The sequence below is a fragment of the Macrotis lagotis genome, chromosome 8, assembly GCF_037893015.1.
Source record: "Macrotis lagotis isolate mMagLag1 chromosome 8, bilby.v1.9.chrom.fasta, whole genome shotgun sequence".
Taxonomy (NCBI): Eukaryota; Metazoa; Chordata; class Mammalia; order Peramelemorphia; family Peramelidae; genus Macrotis; species Macrotis lagotis.
The window spans coordinates 40606235-40621872 of record NC_133665.1 but is presented as its reverse complement, the minus strand read 5'-3'; the positions used below and the strand labels follow the sequence as shown (position 1 = coordinate 40621872).

Here is a 15638-nt window from a genome sequence, read left to right as displayed (position 1 = left end):
GGTCACACCTGCAGAACAGTGTATAGTCACAGGACAGAGGGGAGTAATAGGTAAGAAGAGTAAAAGTTAGGGAAAGGCTAGGTTGTAAAGAGATTTAAATGCCAAAGCAAGAAATTTTTATTTGGTCACAGAAGACATAAGGGGCCTCAGTGGAGTTTGCTGAGCAGGAAAGTGTCATGGTCAATTGTTGACTGTTTAGTCATTTTGCAGTCCAGTCTGATTCTTAGTGACCCTGTATGGGGTTTTCTTGGCAAGGATACTAGAGTGGTTTGTCATTTCCTTTTCTAGCTCATTTTGCAGATGAGAAAGCTTAGGTAAACTGGGTTAATTGACTTGTCCCAGGATCATATAGCCAGTAAATATCTGAGGACATATTTGAATTCAAACCTAGCACTCTCTCCATGGTGTTACTAAGGTACTGGCAGCTATGTGAAGGATTAAAATGAGAAGAGGCTGGAAGTAAGGAGTCTACTTAGGAGGCTATTGTAATAATTCATGTGAAATTGGTGACAGGGACCTATACTAAGGTTGTGTGAATGGCAGGCAGGACACATATTTGAGAGATGATGGTGACATGAATAACAAGACTGTATGAATAGGGTGAATGAATATGGGGAGTTGAGGATGAAACTGATGTTTGTACCTGAGTCCCAGGAAGGATGGCAGTGACCTTTAAAAATAATAGGGAAATTTTGAAAGAGAAGTAAGCAGACAGGGTAGATATACCAAGTCTTATTTTGAATATGTTGAGTTTCAGATGCCTAAGGAACATCTAATTTGAGATATACCATAGGTAGCTTGAATTGTGGAACTGAAGCTCAAAAGAAAGAGATTAGATCTGAAGATATGTACAAATATGCATTGAAACATGCAGATATGTATAGGTATGTGTGTATGTATGTATATATATGCTTAGTTTCAAGAATATGTATAATAATACCAATGTGTATGTTCGTACACACACATATACACAGCTAGAGAGATGGATAGACAGACAGACAGACAGACAGACAGACAGATAGATAGATAGATAGATAGATAGATAGATTCAGCTGGGAGATGAACCCTTTGAGACCAATAAAGTGAGAAAAGAGAGAAAAGGAGAAAAATACCCAGGGTAGAACCTTGGGGGACATCCACATTTAGTGGATGAGACAATGATAAATCAGAAAAAGAAGACTGGGGAAACAGCAATGATACAAGAAGGAGGGGTATGAGGAGAGAGAAATGTGATGAAAAACCAGAGAGGAAAGAATACACAAGAGAAGAATGTCATCAGTGATGTCAAATGTTGCAGAGAGATCAATAAGGATGAAGACTTAAAAGGTGCTGTTAAATTTGACAGTTTTTTCTGTCTTTGGTGAGAGCAGGTGACAAAACTGAGACTCAAGGAGATTAAATGAACAAATAAGATTGTGGATGTGAGCTGTAAGGGACCTCAAAGTGCAACCCCTTATTTTACCAATGGTCTAACTGAGGAACAATGCAGTATTCTTCACTATCATTATTTGGGGAATTGCCATAGAAATGGTGCTATACTAATGTAATAGAATATTATTATGTTAAAAGAAGCAATCAATGTAAAGAATTTAGAAGAGAAAAATCTCAGAATAGTAAAGTCCAAAAGAAAGGTCAAAAAAGAAAGAATTGAGCCCTAATACATCAGGAAAATTTCTAAAAAGTATAGAAAAGAACTACAAACATACACACCAAAACCCCCCCCAGAATTCCAACATGGAGAAACTTAAAATTCAATTCATGCAGGAATAACAACATTAAACCTCAAAGCTATATCAATAAAGAAAAAAAACATTTCTTCAAGCGTTTAGAAAGATTTTATATAAAAATTCAACAATAATTCACCAGATTTTCATGCAAAACAAAAAAAAATACCAAGAATCTTGGAATCTAATATATAGAAATAAAGCCTTTCATCTTAGGACTGGTTTCTCAGAAAATCTATTCATTCTGTTTAAGAGTGAACAATAGATATTTGGAAGCCAAGAGGACTTCAAAAATATTTCACCAAGAATCTTCATTTCAAAATGGATTCTGGAAATTAGCTAGAAGAGTTATCTCAAAGAGTCATGTAAACAAGTGATCCTTCAAAAGAAGAAACTCGTGTAAAAGATACATGATCTGTTACCTGATTTGTCCTGGATCTTACACTCCACTGGCTATTAAGTTTTAGGGAAGTTTCCAGCGTGATAACACAACAGTAGCATAGTATTGGTTAAATTACTGAATAATATACTTAGACTTAAGAAAGAGGAGTTAAACTATGAGTGAGAAGTGACTTAAAGTCAGATAGACAATAAAGAGTAGAGTTTAGGTTTAAATTTATGTTGTTTGATTGCAAAACTCATTTGAACCTATTCACAATCTATGTCATAGATTTAGAAATGGAAGAACGTACATTTTATCTACTCTAATTACTTAATTTTTCAAATGAAAAAACTGAGATCTAGAAAGTTTAATACAATTTCCTTCTCCCATCTTAAAGATGAGGAAAATGGGGAATGAAGTGACTTGCCCAAGGTCATACAAACTGTACTTGTACCCAGGTATATCAACTCTCAGTTTTTTTTTTCTTTTGCCATTTTTGACTCTTTATTTTCATAAATCCTTGAAAGATGGAATCTTCCTGATACCCCAGGGAACTTCCTGTGATTCTTCTGTTTCATATAAATGCATTTACTAAAGTTCATTTATCTTCCATATTAGGAGAAAGCTAATCCAATATAACTCAAGGAAACAAGTTATGACCCTTTTATTAATTAATTTTGCTTATATACTTATGATACTTACAGTGAATCTTTCCAGACCTGTGGCTCCTGCATTTCCAACAAATATACCTGAACTGGACTCAAATCTCAAAGCTTGGGATGACCTCAGAAACTGAACCCGGTTATGTTCTTCACAATCTATAAGAAGAATTACGTTGCTTCCTTCAATGATAACTGTAAACCGGTTCCATTTATTAGTCATTACTGGAACTTGAAATGAGGCAGCCTCTTGGGAAACATGGGAGCCAGGTTCAGTATAATATAGTATTATCTTCTGGGTACCATCTTGAACTTGAGAGAGCCTCAGTCCCAGATAAATGATTTTTTGAAATGCATCTGTTATTGCAAATAATACTCCTCCATGATTGCTATCAGGCTTTACAGTAACACTAATTGCAAAATCCCTGTAGAACACCTCAGGAATTAAAGTTCTTGTTGGTCGACCAATGTTAGCACCTGGTGCAAAACTATAAGCTGGAAAACCCCCATATCCAGTGATAAAAGAGACAGATGTAGGCAGTGGGACTCCAATTAGCTCTGTGAGATCGATGTGGCCCTTTGATCCTTGTTCTGTAACATGAAAAAGAAAGAAAGGAAATTTAATACAAATGTATTTTACTATAAAGGAAAAGAATTCTAGAGATAGCCTGCAATAGTGGATAGATTGCTGAGCTTACAATCAGGAGGAACTAAGTTCAAATCCTGGTGCTGATACTTTGTGTATCAGGATTTTCTACTACAACATAGATGGGCTACAGCTATGTTAGTGAAGGAAGTTCCCCATTTTGATAAAATTACCAATCATTTCTGTCATTCAAAAACTATTCATTAAATATCTATTACATAATGGACCCTAGAATTGTTAAAAGACAGTCTGAGGTCACGTCATGAGGGGGCTTTCAAAACTAAATGTAATATATAATTTGTTCTAGAAGTAATACAGATTCATTACAATGTATAAACTAAAGGGCTGATATGGTTGAATCTGTGATTAAGAAGATCACTTTGAGGGCAGCTAGGTGGCGCAGTGGATAGAGCATTGGCCCTGGAGTCAGGAGGACCTGAGTTCAAATTCTGCCTCAGACACTTAATAATTACCTAGCTGTGTAACCTTGGGCAAGCCACTTAACCCCATTGCCTTGCAAAAACAAAGAAACAAAGACAAACAAAAATATCTTATTTGGCAGTGATAGGTGGAGCATGGACTAGATAATGTGTGGTGAGTTGAGGCAGGGATTCTAATTAGAATGTTATTGAGGGGCAGCTAGGTGGCGTAGTGGATAGAGCTGGCCTTGCAGTCAGGAGCACCTCAGTTCAAATTCGGCTTCAGACACTTAATAATTACCTAGCCGTGTGGCCTTGGGCAAGCCACTTAACCCCATTGCCTTGCAAAAAACTAAAAAAAAGAATGTTGTTGAAACCTCAGACAAGAATGGATGAGGGTCTGAACTAGGGAGATAGTGAAGAGAGATAGAGAGATAGAGAGAGAAATGTTGTGAAGGTAGAAATGAAATGATTTGGTAATTTACTGAATATGTAAGGCAAAGGAGAAAAGGAGGTTGAGAATAATATTGAAATTGTACAATTAGTAGACTGAGAGAATGATGGGGGTCTTGAAAGAAAAAAGGAAATTGAAACGTAGTGAGATTAGAGAGATACAAATTCTGTTTTGGGTATTTTGTGTTTGCAACATTCCCAGAATATCCAGCAATTAGTGAAGTCAGAACTGAAGTTTAGGAGAGAGATGAGAGCTGGGTCTATAGATTCATAAGCTATCTATATAAAAATGATAATTAAACTCTTGGAAACTAATGAAATCAACAAGAGGGAGAATATAGAGAGAAGAGGAAAAAAAGCTAGTCCAGGACAGAGCCTCGGCTAGCTCTCTCTTTATTATGCTAGATTACATATGGTTTACACTACCAGATGAGAAAGGGTACCCTGAACCAGGAATGGTCTTTCTAAGTAAGAGGTCCTTACTATTCTTTGACTTCCTAAAATCCTGTCACCTTCATTTTCATCCCTCTTTGGTAATTCATTCTCATATTTTATGTGCATGGGTTTTAATGACTAATATGTCGCAATGAAAAGAACAACAGTTTTAGAGGTTGAGGTCCTAGGTCTGGGTTTGAAACTTGGCTATGCTTGGCTTACTACATTGTGACCTTGGGATGTAATCTCTCTGGATTTCATTTCTTTCACCTGTAAAATAAGGGTATTAAGCAGACAATATTTCTTGTTTCTTCCAGTTATAAACCCAGTATATATTCATAATGGTAGCCATCAGCTAAAATCAAGGCTGAATTACTAAACCAATCAGTTACTCTTATAGCTTGCTCACTGATTGTATTTATGGACAAACAAGAAACCACAAGAAATAGGTTAAAATCTGATAATCATACTAAGACACAAATGTATATATTATACAAATGTATGTTATTTGTGAAAAACATTTTCTATATAGTTCTTCAAAAAGAGTGGCATGTGGATGGAGGACTGACTTCAGGGTCAGAAAGAAACACAGGCTCTAGGGATGCTTCAGACACTTACCAGACTGTTTGATCATGGGCAAGTCTCTGAGCCTTTTGCTGTCCCCAGGCAAGTGCCAATATGCATCAATGAAGGGAGTTTCCATGTCAGGAGTTCCCTACATCATTCCCTTAATGAAATCAGTGGTCTGATCCAATAACAGTAGTAAAAAAAGAAATCACATTGTAGTTTCCAGGAAACTAAGGGTTGTAAAGTATGCCTAAATAAGAACAGAGTTCACCTAGTTTAAAGTGATCCTAGCTGGAGAAAAGTCCATCATGGCAGATTACACACAGGACAACCCTGAATGGAATAAATAATTCTTCCATAGTGGATGAGGATTCTACTCCAGACATCTTTATCACAGGAATAATAGGAGAGAAAGGGAAACTTTCCATGGAGTCTGGTCTGGACAGAGAGATAAGTGTCATTAGAATATGAGTGATAGATAATACTGAAGGGTCATGGGTCTATGGGCCATGCTGGAGAGGAACAGAAGAGTGATTGGAAGATCTGGGAAAGAAGTCATGGTAAAAGGGGAGAAAGTTTCAGAGTTTAGGGGTTGCCATCAGTAGAAGAATGAAGGCTAAATTGAAGCAGTTAGTATTCAGAGTGCCTCCAAATTCAGGATATGTGACTAAATACACAAGACCAGAAAAGGGGGCAATGAGAGCAAATAAATGCAAACTAAGTCCTGATTCTCAGAAAATATATTAACTAGTAGAAACTTATTAGTGAAAAGGCTTTGTCATCCTAGCAAACATACTCAGAAACACACACACAGATGTACGCCCAGGTTCTAATTCCAGTTCTTCACTTACTCATCTTTGTGATGTTGAACAATTAGCCTGAAATCAGAAAGATATGCAAAGAACTTTGCCTATGTGAGAGTTAGCACACATGCTTAATAAGATTTAGAAGGATGTATCATTGAAAATGATTATATCTCTTCAAAATATTTCCTGGTATCATGCAGGTTCCAGGTCAATGGTAGATTGATGATAATTCTTTTGCAATAGGACTTTTGATTTTAAAATGTTTTTCTTCCATAATTAAACAATGAAATAATACATCACCTCATCAAGGTTTAGGGTGAGACCTTGGGTTCTCAAAATCTATTTCAATGAAATATAGCCTCTAGTCAGTTCTTTCAAGCCTACAATGCTTCAAGTAGAGTCCAAGCATTGGACTCAAATCCATTCAAGAGTCAACCTACCCAAGGTGGAAGAGAATCTTCTCTACTCAGTAGGCAACTGGGTGATGACTTCTTTTACCATGACAACCCCTGATACCTAGCACTCTTTCCAAATGTTTGTGTGTTTCCCCTTCATGGAAAGTATGTGGAGATAGTCAATTAGTAAGAAATATATGGCTTCATTTCTGGTGGCCTAAATTTGTTCTAAGATATAGTTCCTCATAAATCTCACACAAATATCCCATTTTATGCAGCAATGATGATTCCCTGACTTTTTCCCCTTGAAGTACTCCCCAGAAATCAGTTCCCAAATTTGAAACTTCAAAAAAACCACAACACAACCCACCTCAAATAGAAAGAATTGTAATAATTTTATGAAGATGTAAATATTAGTTATCATTTAATCATTCACAATACAATAATCAATAATGTACTGGACTAGATAAGTGATTCCTTTGATATAGAGAATGCCTTGGGGTGGCTAGGTGGTGCAGTGGATAAAGCACCAGCCCTGGAGTCAGGAGTACCTGGGTTCAAATCCAGTCTCAGACACTTAATAATTACCTAGTTGTGTGGCCTTGGGCAAGCTACTTAACCCCATTGCCTTGCAAAAACCTAAAAAAAAAAAAAAAAAAAGAGAATGCCTGGGTGATGAAACTTTCCTCCTTTCCTCTACCAATGAAAATATTAACCATTTTTTTGCAGCTTATATTCTTAAAGAGTTGCCTGAGGGCTCTGAGAAATTAAACAACTTACTCAGGGTTACACAGACATTATGTGTCATGTGTCTTTAACCTATGTTTCTCTGGTTTCAACTTCAATTCCCAAACCAGCAGTGGTTCCTAAAGTTTTTGTTCCACAACTCTTTGCAACAACAACAAAAAGGTGTTGCAAATCTCCAAGATAATTTAATAAGCCACTGTGATATTCCTTTAGACTTATTTATTCTTTTATTTATTTAAGTGTTTGCAAGAACTATAATATCTTACTCAAAAAGTTCCAAATTAAATTTATATTGTATAATTTTAATAATAATAAAAAGGAAAAATGCACATTCTTATCATCATAGAGGGAAAATATATTTGCAACATAACTGGGCAATTATTTACTATTTTATTTGCTATTAAAGAATTCTTAGCCCAAACCACATACAACATCATTGTGAATCCTAATGGCAGTTTCCACAATGATAAACACCACATTACACCTCCAGCAATCCCTATTCTAATATAAATTGGGAAAGATATCAAAATAAATACAACAGAAACAGTGTAGAATGAATCAATTGAGAGCTGACCTTGAAGCTAGGAAAACCTGTGTTTAAGTCTCTGTAACTTGAGAAAGTTCCTTAGTTTCTCATTATTCTAGGACAACTTTTAAATTGCAGTTAAGGTTCTACTTTGATGGAGGGTGAAAAAGTTTCTTTACCTGGAAATTCTCTATACCAGTCAAATTATAGGTTCAGTCTCTATCCTAAATATGATAGCCAACATAAGTGAGAGAGGTGTGAAAGATGTAGTGTTCCGAACCTGTCAATTTATTAAACAATGCATTCCAATTACCTAACAAATTGGGATCAGAACTCTTCAGTTTAGGCCGGATCTCAAATACAGGGGAAGGCAGACCAATTGATTAAAAGGAAACAATATAATATTAGCAATCTGATTTCCAGTTGAAGGAAAGATTATAAACTTTTCAAACTGGGTGGGAAAGAATGAATAGGAGCAATTATCTGAAATCAGAAAAAAGAGGTGTCCCACTCCATCCAATCAAAGGAACAAGGAAAGAATAACTGATTGATCATTAGAAGCCAGTTTTGGGGTAAGACATATGGGTTCCTTGAGACGTATAATTGTGAGGAAAACCCCTTGCATCAAATTTGAATTCAACCGAGTTTCTCGTCAATATGCTAGGTCTTCAGTTAATAGACAGAGATCCTAGCCTAGGATCAAACAATACAACTAGGTGCTAGGCTAGGATCAAACAATACAGCAAAGTTTTCTTTCAATTCCCACAACTGAATAAAATTTTCTCACAGGAAAGAAGTTGGACTAGACCCCTAATTGAATAGAAAAGGAACTGAGCTAACTCCAGAACCAAATCACAAGACCAATTCTCACAATTAACAATAAACTGTCCTAATGTCCTCAGTTCCCTTAGAGGGAGAGCAATTTGGGGGATCAGAACAGGCTTCATATATATATATATGTATATATATATATATGTATATATATATATATATACATATATATATATACATATATATTAATGCAGATATAGCATCTGAAATGCATATATATATTGTATATACATAAATATGAACACACACATATATTTATAAACACACATGTAGATATCAGTATCAGAAATAATATTAGAAAGCACTGGCTTATCCCATTATCAAAATTCCCAACATAAGAAACCAGTGAAGAGGCCACCTAGAGAAATCTCAAAGACCACCAGTGCTCCCCAAGACCACACAGTGGCAACCCCTGCTCTTAAAAAAAATGGCAGACCATTTGGGTGTGGTCCTGACTGGAAGTGAAAGGAGGAGACCAATAGTAAAACAAGATGACTTCTTTAGGTTTTTCCCAATCCAGCTACCACGTTTCAATTCCATGTGGTTGTTATTAAAACCTCCTAAGGGCACAGCAGGCATGCCAAGTCTTTTCCTGTCCAGTTGGCCACCAGGAGAGCTTTGAGACATTCCCAGACATAAGGACAAGTGTAGCTTTAGAGAATAATTGCCGGAGACCATAGCTAAAAGTTCCCCCTATCCTGATCTGACTCATTGCTATGCCTTCTATCTCTTGAACCCTGACTCCTGCTACCTGGTGATGCTTTTCCCATTATTGACTATTGAATGGATCTCCATGGCAATAGCCTGGCTTTGAACTTGACCAAGAACCAAAGGGACAAGAATTTGCCTGTGACTCCTGGCTGAGGTGCTGCCTCCAGTCTCCCTGTCTACCCACACCAAATTAACACATAAAGGGCCACTTTTAAGTTCTTTTCTCCATTGGGAAATTTGAAACTTTGCAAATAAAAGGAATTTAAGTTGGAGGAAAAAAAGTTGCTTTGATATCTTCTCTGTTCAGTATCTTATTCATGAAAGGTTATTCCATCCCCTCCAACATTTAGTTTTTATTTTGCCCTTGAAGATAATGAAACAACAAATATCTTATCATTCATCCATGAGGTGGGAAACTTGTTCAGAGCTCAAGCAGAGAATGGAGACTAGACTGGTTTGTGCATGATCATATCTAACAACAGAGACTCATTCTCATCTCTTCTCACCCATACAGCCCTCTGAAGTATTGTTATTGTTGCTGTTCAGTCATTTCATGACCCTATTTGTGGCTTTTTTGGCAAAGATATTGGAGTGGCTGGCCATTTTCTTCTCCGACTCATTTTATAGATGAAAAAACTGGAACAAACAGGGTTAAGTGATTTGCCCAGAGTCTCACACACTTAGAAAGTACCTGAGATCAGACTTGAATTCATGTATTTTTGACTCCAGGCCCTGAGCTCCATCTTCTGTATGTACACAGCCCAGATCAGCCCACATTCTGCACTGCTTCCCCTTCCCCCCACTCAAGATTTGCTATAGTAGGATAAAAAGATTGAGATTACCTAATTCAACCCCCCTTGTTTTACAGTTGAGGATATTGAAGCCTAGGCTTGATTTGTTCAAGGTTTATTATCCAGATAGTACACAGCACAGTGGGAATTGGAACCCAATGTCTTCATTGATCTCTTTAGTAGAAGTGATCCCTAACTTGATTTCTTGAGACCATTCTGTTAGATGCTTCTTATGAATTCAATAATTTTCTAACTTGCATTATGCTTCTCTGGAAACTTGTATTACTGCTTTACTCAATTATAAATTCATTGAGAGCAGAAAACCTCTCAATTTTGTCCTTGTAATGTCAGTGTCTTCAATGTAATAGTCATTTAAAAATATTTGTTGCATGATTAGTGAATTCCCCCACTCTGAAGTAGTCCCTCCTTATTAACTCTCATATCTTATCTATACTTCTCTTAGAATACTTTTCATATTTGATTCTGTATTGTCATTATTTATATCTATGTCATATTTCTTCTACTAGATTATAAGGTACATGGGGGCAAGAACCATAAGGTTCATGTATTTTTGTATACTTATTCCCCAGTTCCATGTCTACCAACCACTGTCTTGAAAACTTCCTTATAAGAGGGTAATTTAATAAATGCTTAATGAATTTATGAATTAATGCTGAATAGCTGGTCATATAGGGGATAAATTGCTATCCCTGCTAACTTTTTCATGTGGCAGAGAAGAGCCTAATAATTTCATAGGTGGATTCCAGTATGTGGCAATGAAGCTGACTTGGGTTTATATTATATTCTCCTTTCTAATCCCTGGCACCTGCATTGTATGGTTGGCTCAGAAGTACCATTTTTGTGTTCTAGGAAACTTGCCCAACACTCAGGCAGAGAAAGGAGTCTGAGTCTGGTTTGTGTATAATACTGTCTAATAGCAGACACTAAATCTGGATTTCTCCACCTGCCTACCCTCCCTTCTATGATTATGCAGTATATACAACTATGCTTACACACATTTTATTTTCTATTTTTCATTGTCATGACTCAGAAAGGAATAATGGAATCCCCTCTTTTTTATTAGATATTCATCATCATAATAATTCACCTTTCTATGATTATTTGCAAAATTTGCATTTTCTTCATAACAAGCCTGTGAGTTTGATAATGTAAATATTCCTATCCCCATACTGGACCTGTAGACAAAGCAGTCCTCTACCTAGATGACTTGAAGATCACTTTTTGTCCAAATTTCTGTCTTCTAATTGCCTTCCAAAGTGCCAGATTTTGCCAATATTAGAGATATTCTTTGGGATCGATGCATTGTCTTAAAGAGCAGGAGTTCACTACATGGTCCAATACAGAATGAACAATCAGAAGGGGCTTGCTTACTTAGGTCCAAGAATTGTTTTTCCCCATTTCTCTTCCACAAAAAAAACTTTTGCAAGACATGGGAGAATCCGTCAGAGGTCAACACCCACTTTCGGAACTATTCTCAATCTCAGGTATATGAGAATAAATCAGTTTTGTTTTGAAAGTTCCTCCAAGAGGAAAATAACAGTGGAAATAAAGAAGGGATTATACTTTAGTGTATGATATCATTATTTCTTTCTGTGGATCTGATGTCTGTTTCCTTGGAAACTGGAAGAATGATGATAATAAAGAAATGGCAACTGAGAGGAGTTATACTAGGTCAACTTTTCTTTCCATAGAGATGACACCGAGTTGAGAAAATAAGGAGAAGGTACTAATTTTTGAGCCTCTGTACCTTGTTTCCATGTGTCTAACCTTCATTTCCATGGAAACTCTACCCATAGTCAGATGCTTCCTCCAAAAAGGGCTCCAGGTTTCTGAGCAATTTTACATTAACTTGTAAAGTTATGACATTATCAGGAGAGACAACATACACTGGGGGGAAATTAGAGATTTTTTTTCCTGCTATTCTTTTCCTAATTGATTGGATTAATGGCTTCTAACAAGCAAATTAGCTAGCTCTCTGTAAGTGATCTATGTACTACTTTCCTGGCAGGTAATTCCAAATTATATTTTAAATTACTCATAAATTTACTCAATAAATACTTATTAAAGACATTATACATTTGAGGCACTGTGGAGGATGTTAGGACATTTGAGTTCATGAAGTTTAAAATCTAGCTGGGAAATTAGACACATATGCTTAAAATCCATAGTCTTAGATATGTATTATATAAATGCAAAGTAACATAACATAGTAATATATAAGTAATGTATATTAGTTATATATAGTAAATATATAATAGTAATGTGTAAGTAATATATATATATGTAATATAAGATAAATAACTCAATGGATAGAGCATTGACCATGGAGTCAGGAAGACCTGAGTTCAAATCTGATAACAGACATCAGCTGTGTGACCTTGGGGAAGTTATATAATACTCTGTCTGCCTTAATCCACTGGAGAAGGAAATGATAAACCACTACAGTATCTTTGTCAAGAAAATCTATGGACCCTATTGTCCATGGGGTCATGAAGCGATTAACATGACTGAAAAATTGATCAACAAATTGTTAATAAGCAGATGAAGTGCCAGGGGGCAAATACAATCTTACAGTAATCACTAGCACTTGGCTGCTATAAGATCAATGAAAAGAATAGATATCTGGCTTCTTTATTCAAAAGGAACAGATTAAAAAGTGGTGGAATATCATTATATATTAAAAAGCTATAGTTATATGGAAATCCATGCACTGAAGAGGAGAAGCATGCAGAGAGCATTTGGGTGAGAATCTATTTAAGAAGAATTGGAAGTAATATGGTTATGTAACTGTACTTTAGGCTACCTGGACAGAAGAAAAAAAAATAGGTGAGATCAAGAAAAAAATGGATGAATTATATAATAGTAACAACAATATATAATAGTGATGGGGAAACTTATTCTCTGAACTCCTAAAGTAACTTTCTGTTACAAAAACAAAATAAAGAGGAATTGATAAATTCTTAAATTTCCTTGAAGATAGCTACATTATGCAAAATAAATAGGACAATAGTGAGAGTTCTTATTTGGGACCTATTATTGACTAATAGGGTGGAGCCACAGGATCTGAAGTGAGAATTGACTTTACAGGTCATTCAGTTCCAGTCTTTCTTACACTTCAGGAAACTGAAGTCAAGAAAATTTAATAATTTTAAATATTCTTATTTTTCCATCATTCTTGAAGAGGACCAATGACACCTCAAGACTGATATCTTGATTTGTTCATCAACTGGATATAAGTTGTTCTCAATCTCAAGTTTGTTGATAAAGCCATGTCAAAATGACTGGTCATGTCTGAGGATGCCATAACTTTAAATAATTTGTCCAAGGTCATACAAATAGTAAATAGCAGTGTCACAATTTAAACACTGGTCCTTTGAAGCTAAATTCAATATGTATAACACTACAAAACTTTATTCTCTTTTTATTTAAAAGGAATCCATCAAAAACAATTAACTAATATTTATCATGTATAATTCTCCTTTTTGGTGGAGATGAAGTGGCATAATGATATTAAGGCAACAAATCAAGTGAAGAAATATTTATGAAGTGCCTGCAATTTGCTGAGTTCTGAGCTAAGTCCTGAAGATACAAAAAAAGGCAAAAATAGTCCTTGGTGTCAAAGAACTCACAATCTAATGGTCATAGTCTGATTGAGCCCTGGCTTTAGAGGACAAAAAATGTTGCAGCTTGTTTGAGTTCGATTATCTGCCTGTGATGAATCATGATTCAGACCCCGGAATGAAGGTGTGGAAGAAAATATTTATTAAATTGATAGGAAAGTTAAGAAGACTTTAAAGAGTAGACCACGTGGATTGCCGATTGAACTGGTTGGGCCAGCTGACTAGGGTTCAACAGGAATCTTGAAGGTAAAAGAGAGCAAGCCCCTTCCTCAGATCTCCCCTGGGAGAGGTGGTGACCTGGGAGTGACCCAAATCCTGAATTGGAGATTTGGTCTTTTGGGGAGGGGTCTCTTTTGGGTGGTCCTAGTGTTTTCAGCTCCTGCGCCCCTAGTTGCCCCAGTCCAAGGGTTGAAGGTCAAGCCCTCAGGTTGTGGCCTAAAGGATAAAGAAAGAAGGAAGATTCCCTTAACAATGCAAAGAAAGATTTATCAAGTTTGTCTCCAACTGAACCCAACACTCCCTATGCCCATGTTTCTCTGCATCAATAAGATCCTATAGTCTAAAAATCTACAAGGAAATCAGCTTAAGAATTTGGAAAGTTCTCTTAAATTATTATACTACAAACACAACTTTAATGAAAAAAAAAGATCAAAGCAATGCATATGGAAGTCTTCAGTTAATTTCCATTTTTATAAGTCAAGTAAGCAAGAACTTCAGTAGCAAATCCTAAAAGAACAATATTAGGAACAACAAAGTTAAGAATTAGCTGAGGGAGATGATAAATTAGATGATAAATGCTCAGATTAACAACAACAAACTCTTAAAAGCCATGCTTAAGATTGTAGGAAAATTACAGAAGGGATAGACTATGATAAAGAACAGAAGGCATAAGATCAGAGACTTAGAACTGGCAGGGACTTTAGAAACTCCTTTTATAGTTGACCAAGAACTACTCAGCTCCAAATTTAGTCTTATGTTTGACTTTTTTCCATGCTAAGGCTGATGATGTGGCAATTAAAAATTAAAATTAGGATTAAAATGAAATGACAGAAATTATAGCTTAGACTTGAATATTTATTTTTTCTCTAAAATTTACCAAGAAATCTATAGGTAGAGACCATTTTATCCAGATGACTACCCCAAGGCATGACTATTCCTTATACTATGCTATCTGGTCTAAATGAGATGAATTGTCTCCTCCTCCTGGGGATTTAAAGATTAAAAAGGGCAGGACAAGTTTTCCAGTTTGTAATTAACATATGGGTAGATAATATTCCATTTCTTTTTATTAAGAAAGATTTTATTTATTTTGAATTTTACAATTTTCCCCCAATCTTCCATTTCTTAGAACAGAAAGAAATCGTACTTTTTTTATATCACGGATATAGGTTTGAAGTACTTATTAAATTTTCTCAAATCACAAGGGAAAGAAGAAAAGAAGGGTTAGGAGATAATACAAACCCTAGATGAGTGTGAGGGGGTTTCTCTTAATGAATTAAATAACTCAAATGAACTACATCCCAGGGTCCTCATAGAATTGGCTTAAATTATTGCTGAATCTGCCAAAAGTCACTGAAAAATCAAGAGGTTTCATTGGGCTGAAGACAGGAAAATATTCTGATTTTCAAATAGGGAAAAGGGTGGAGTCCATAAACTATTGGCCAGTGAAATCAACTTCAATTCCTGGCAAAATTTTAAGACATGCTATTAAAAGCACAGTTTATGAACATTTAGAGAGGGAAATGGTGATGCCTAGGAGCCAGCATGACTTCATGCATGACAGGTCGTGCCAGACTAAATTTCCTTCTGACAGTTACTAGATTGGTGGCTTATAAAAATCATGGAATATACCAGAATCTGATAGTCTCTCACACACTTTTTTTGAGGAAACAATACAATGACAGA

General features: G+C 35.9%; 1 protein-coding gene across 1 annotated transcript in view; it reads right to left on the bottom strand.

The window, feature by feature from the left end:
• COL15A1 (collagen type XV alpha 1 chain) overlaps window positions 1-15638 on the bottom strand; it is a 274055-nt gene that overhangs the window by 207495 nt on the left and 50922 nt on the right. The window contains exon 3 of the mRNA XM_074196725.1: window positions 2809-3356. Coding sequence (XP_074052826.1) covers window positions 2809-3356 — 548 coding nt within the window. The remainder of the gene's footprint in view (window positions 1-2808; window positions 3357-15638) is intronic.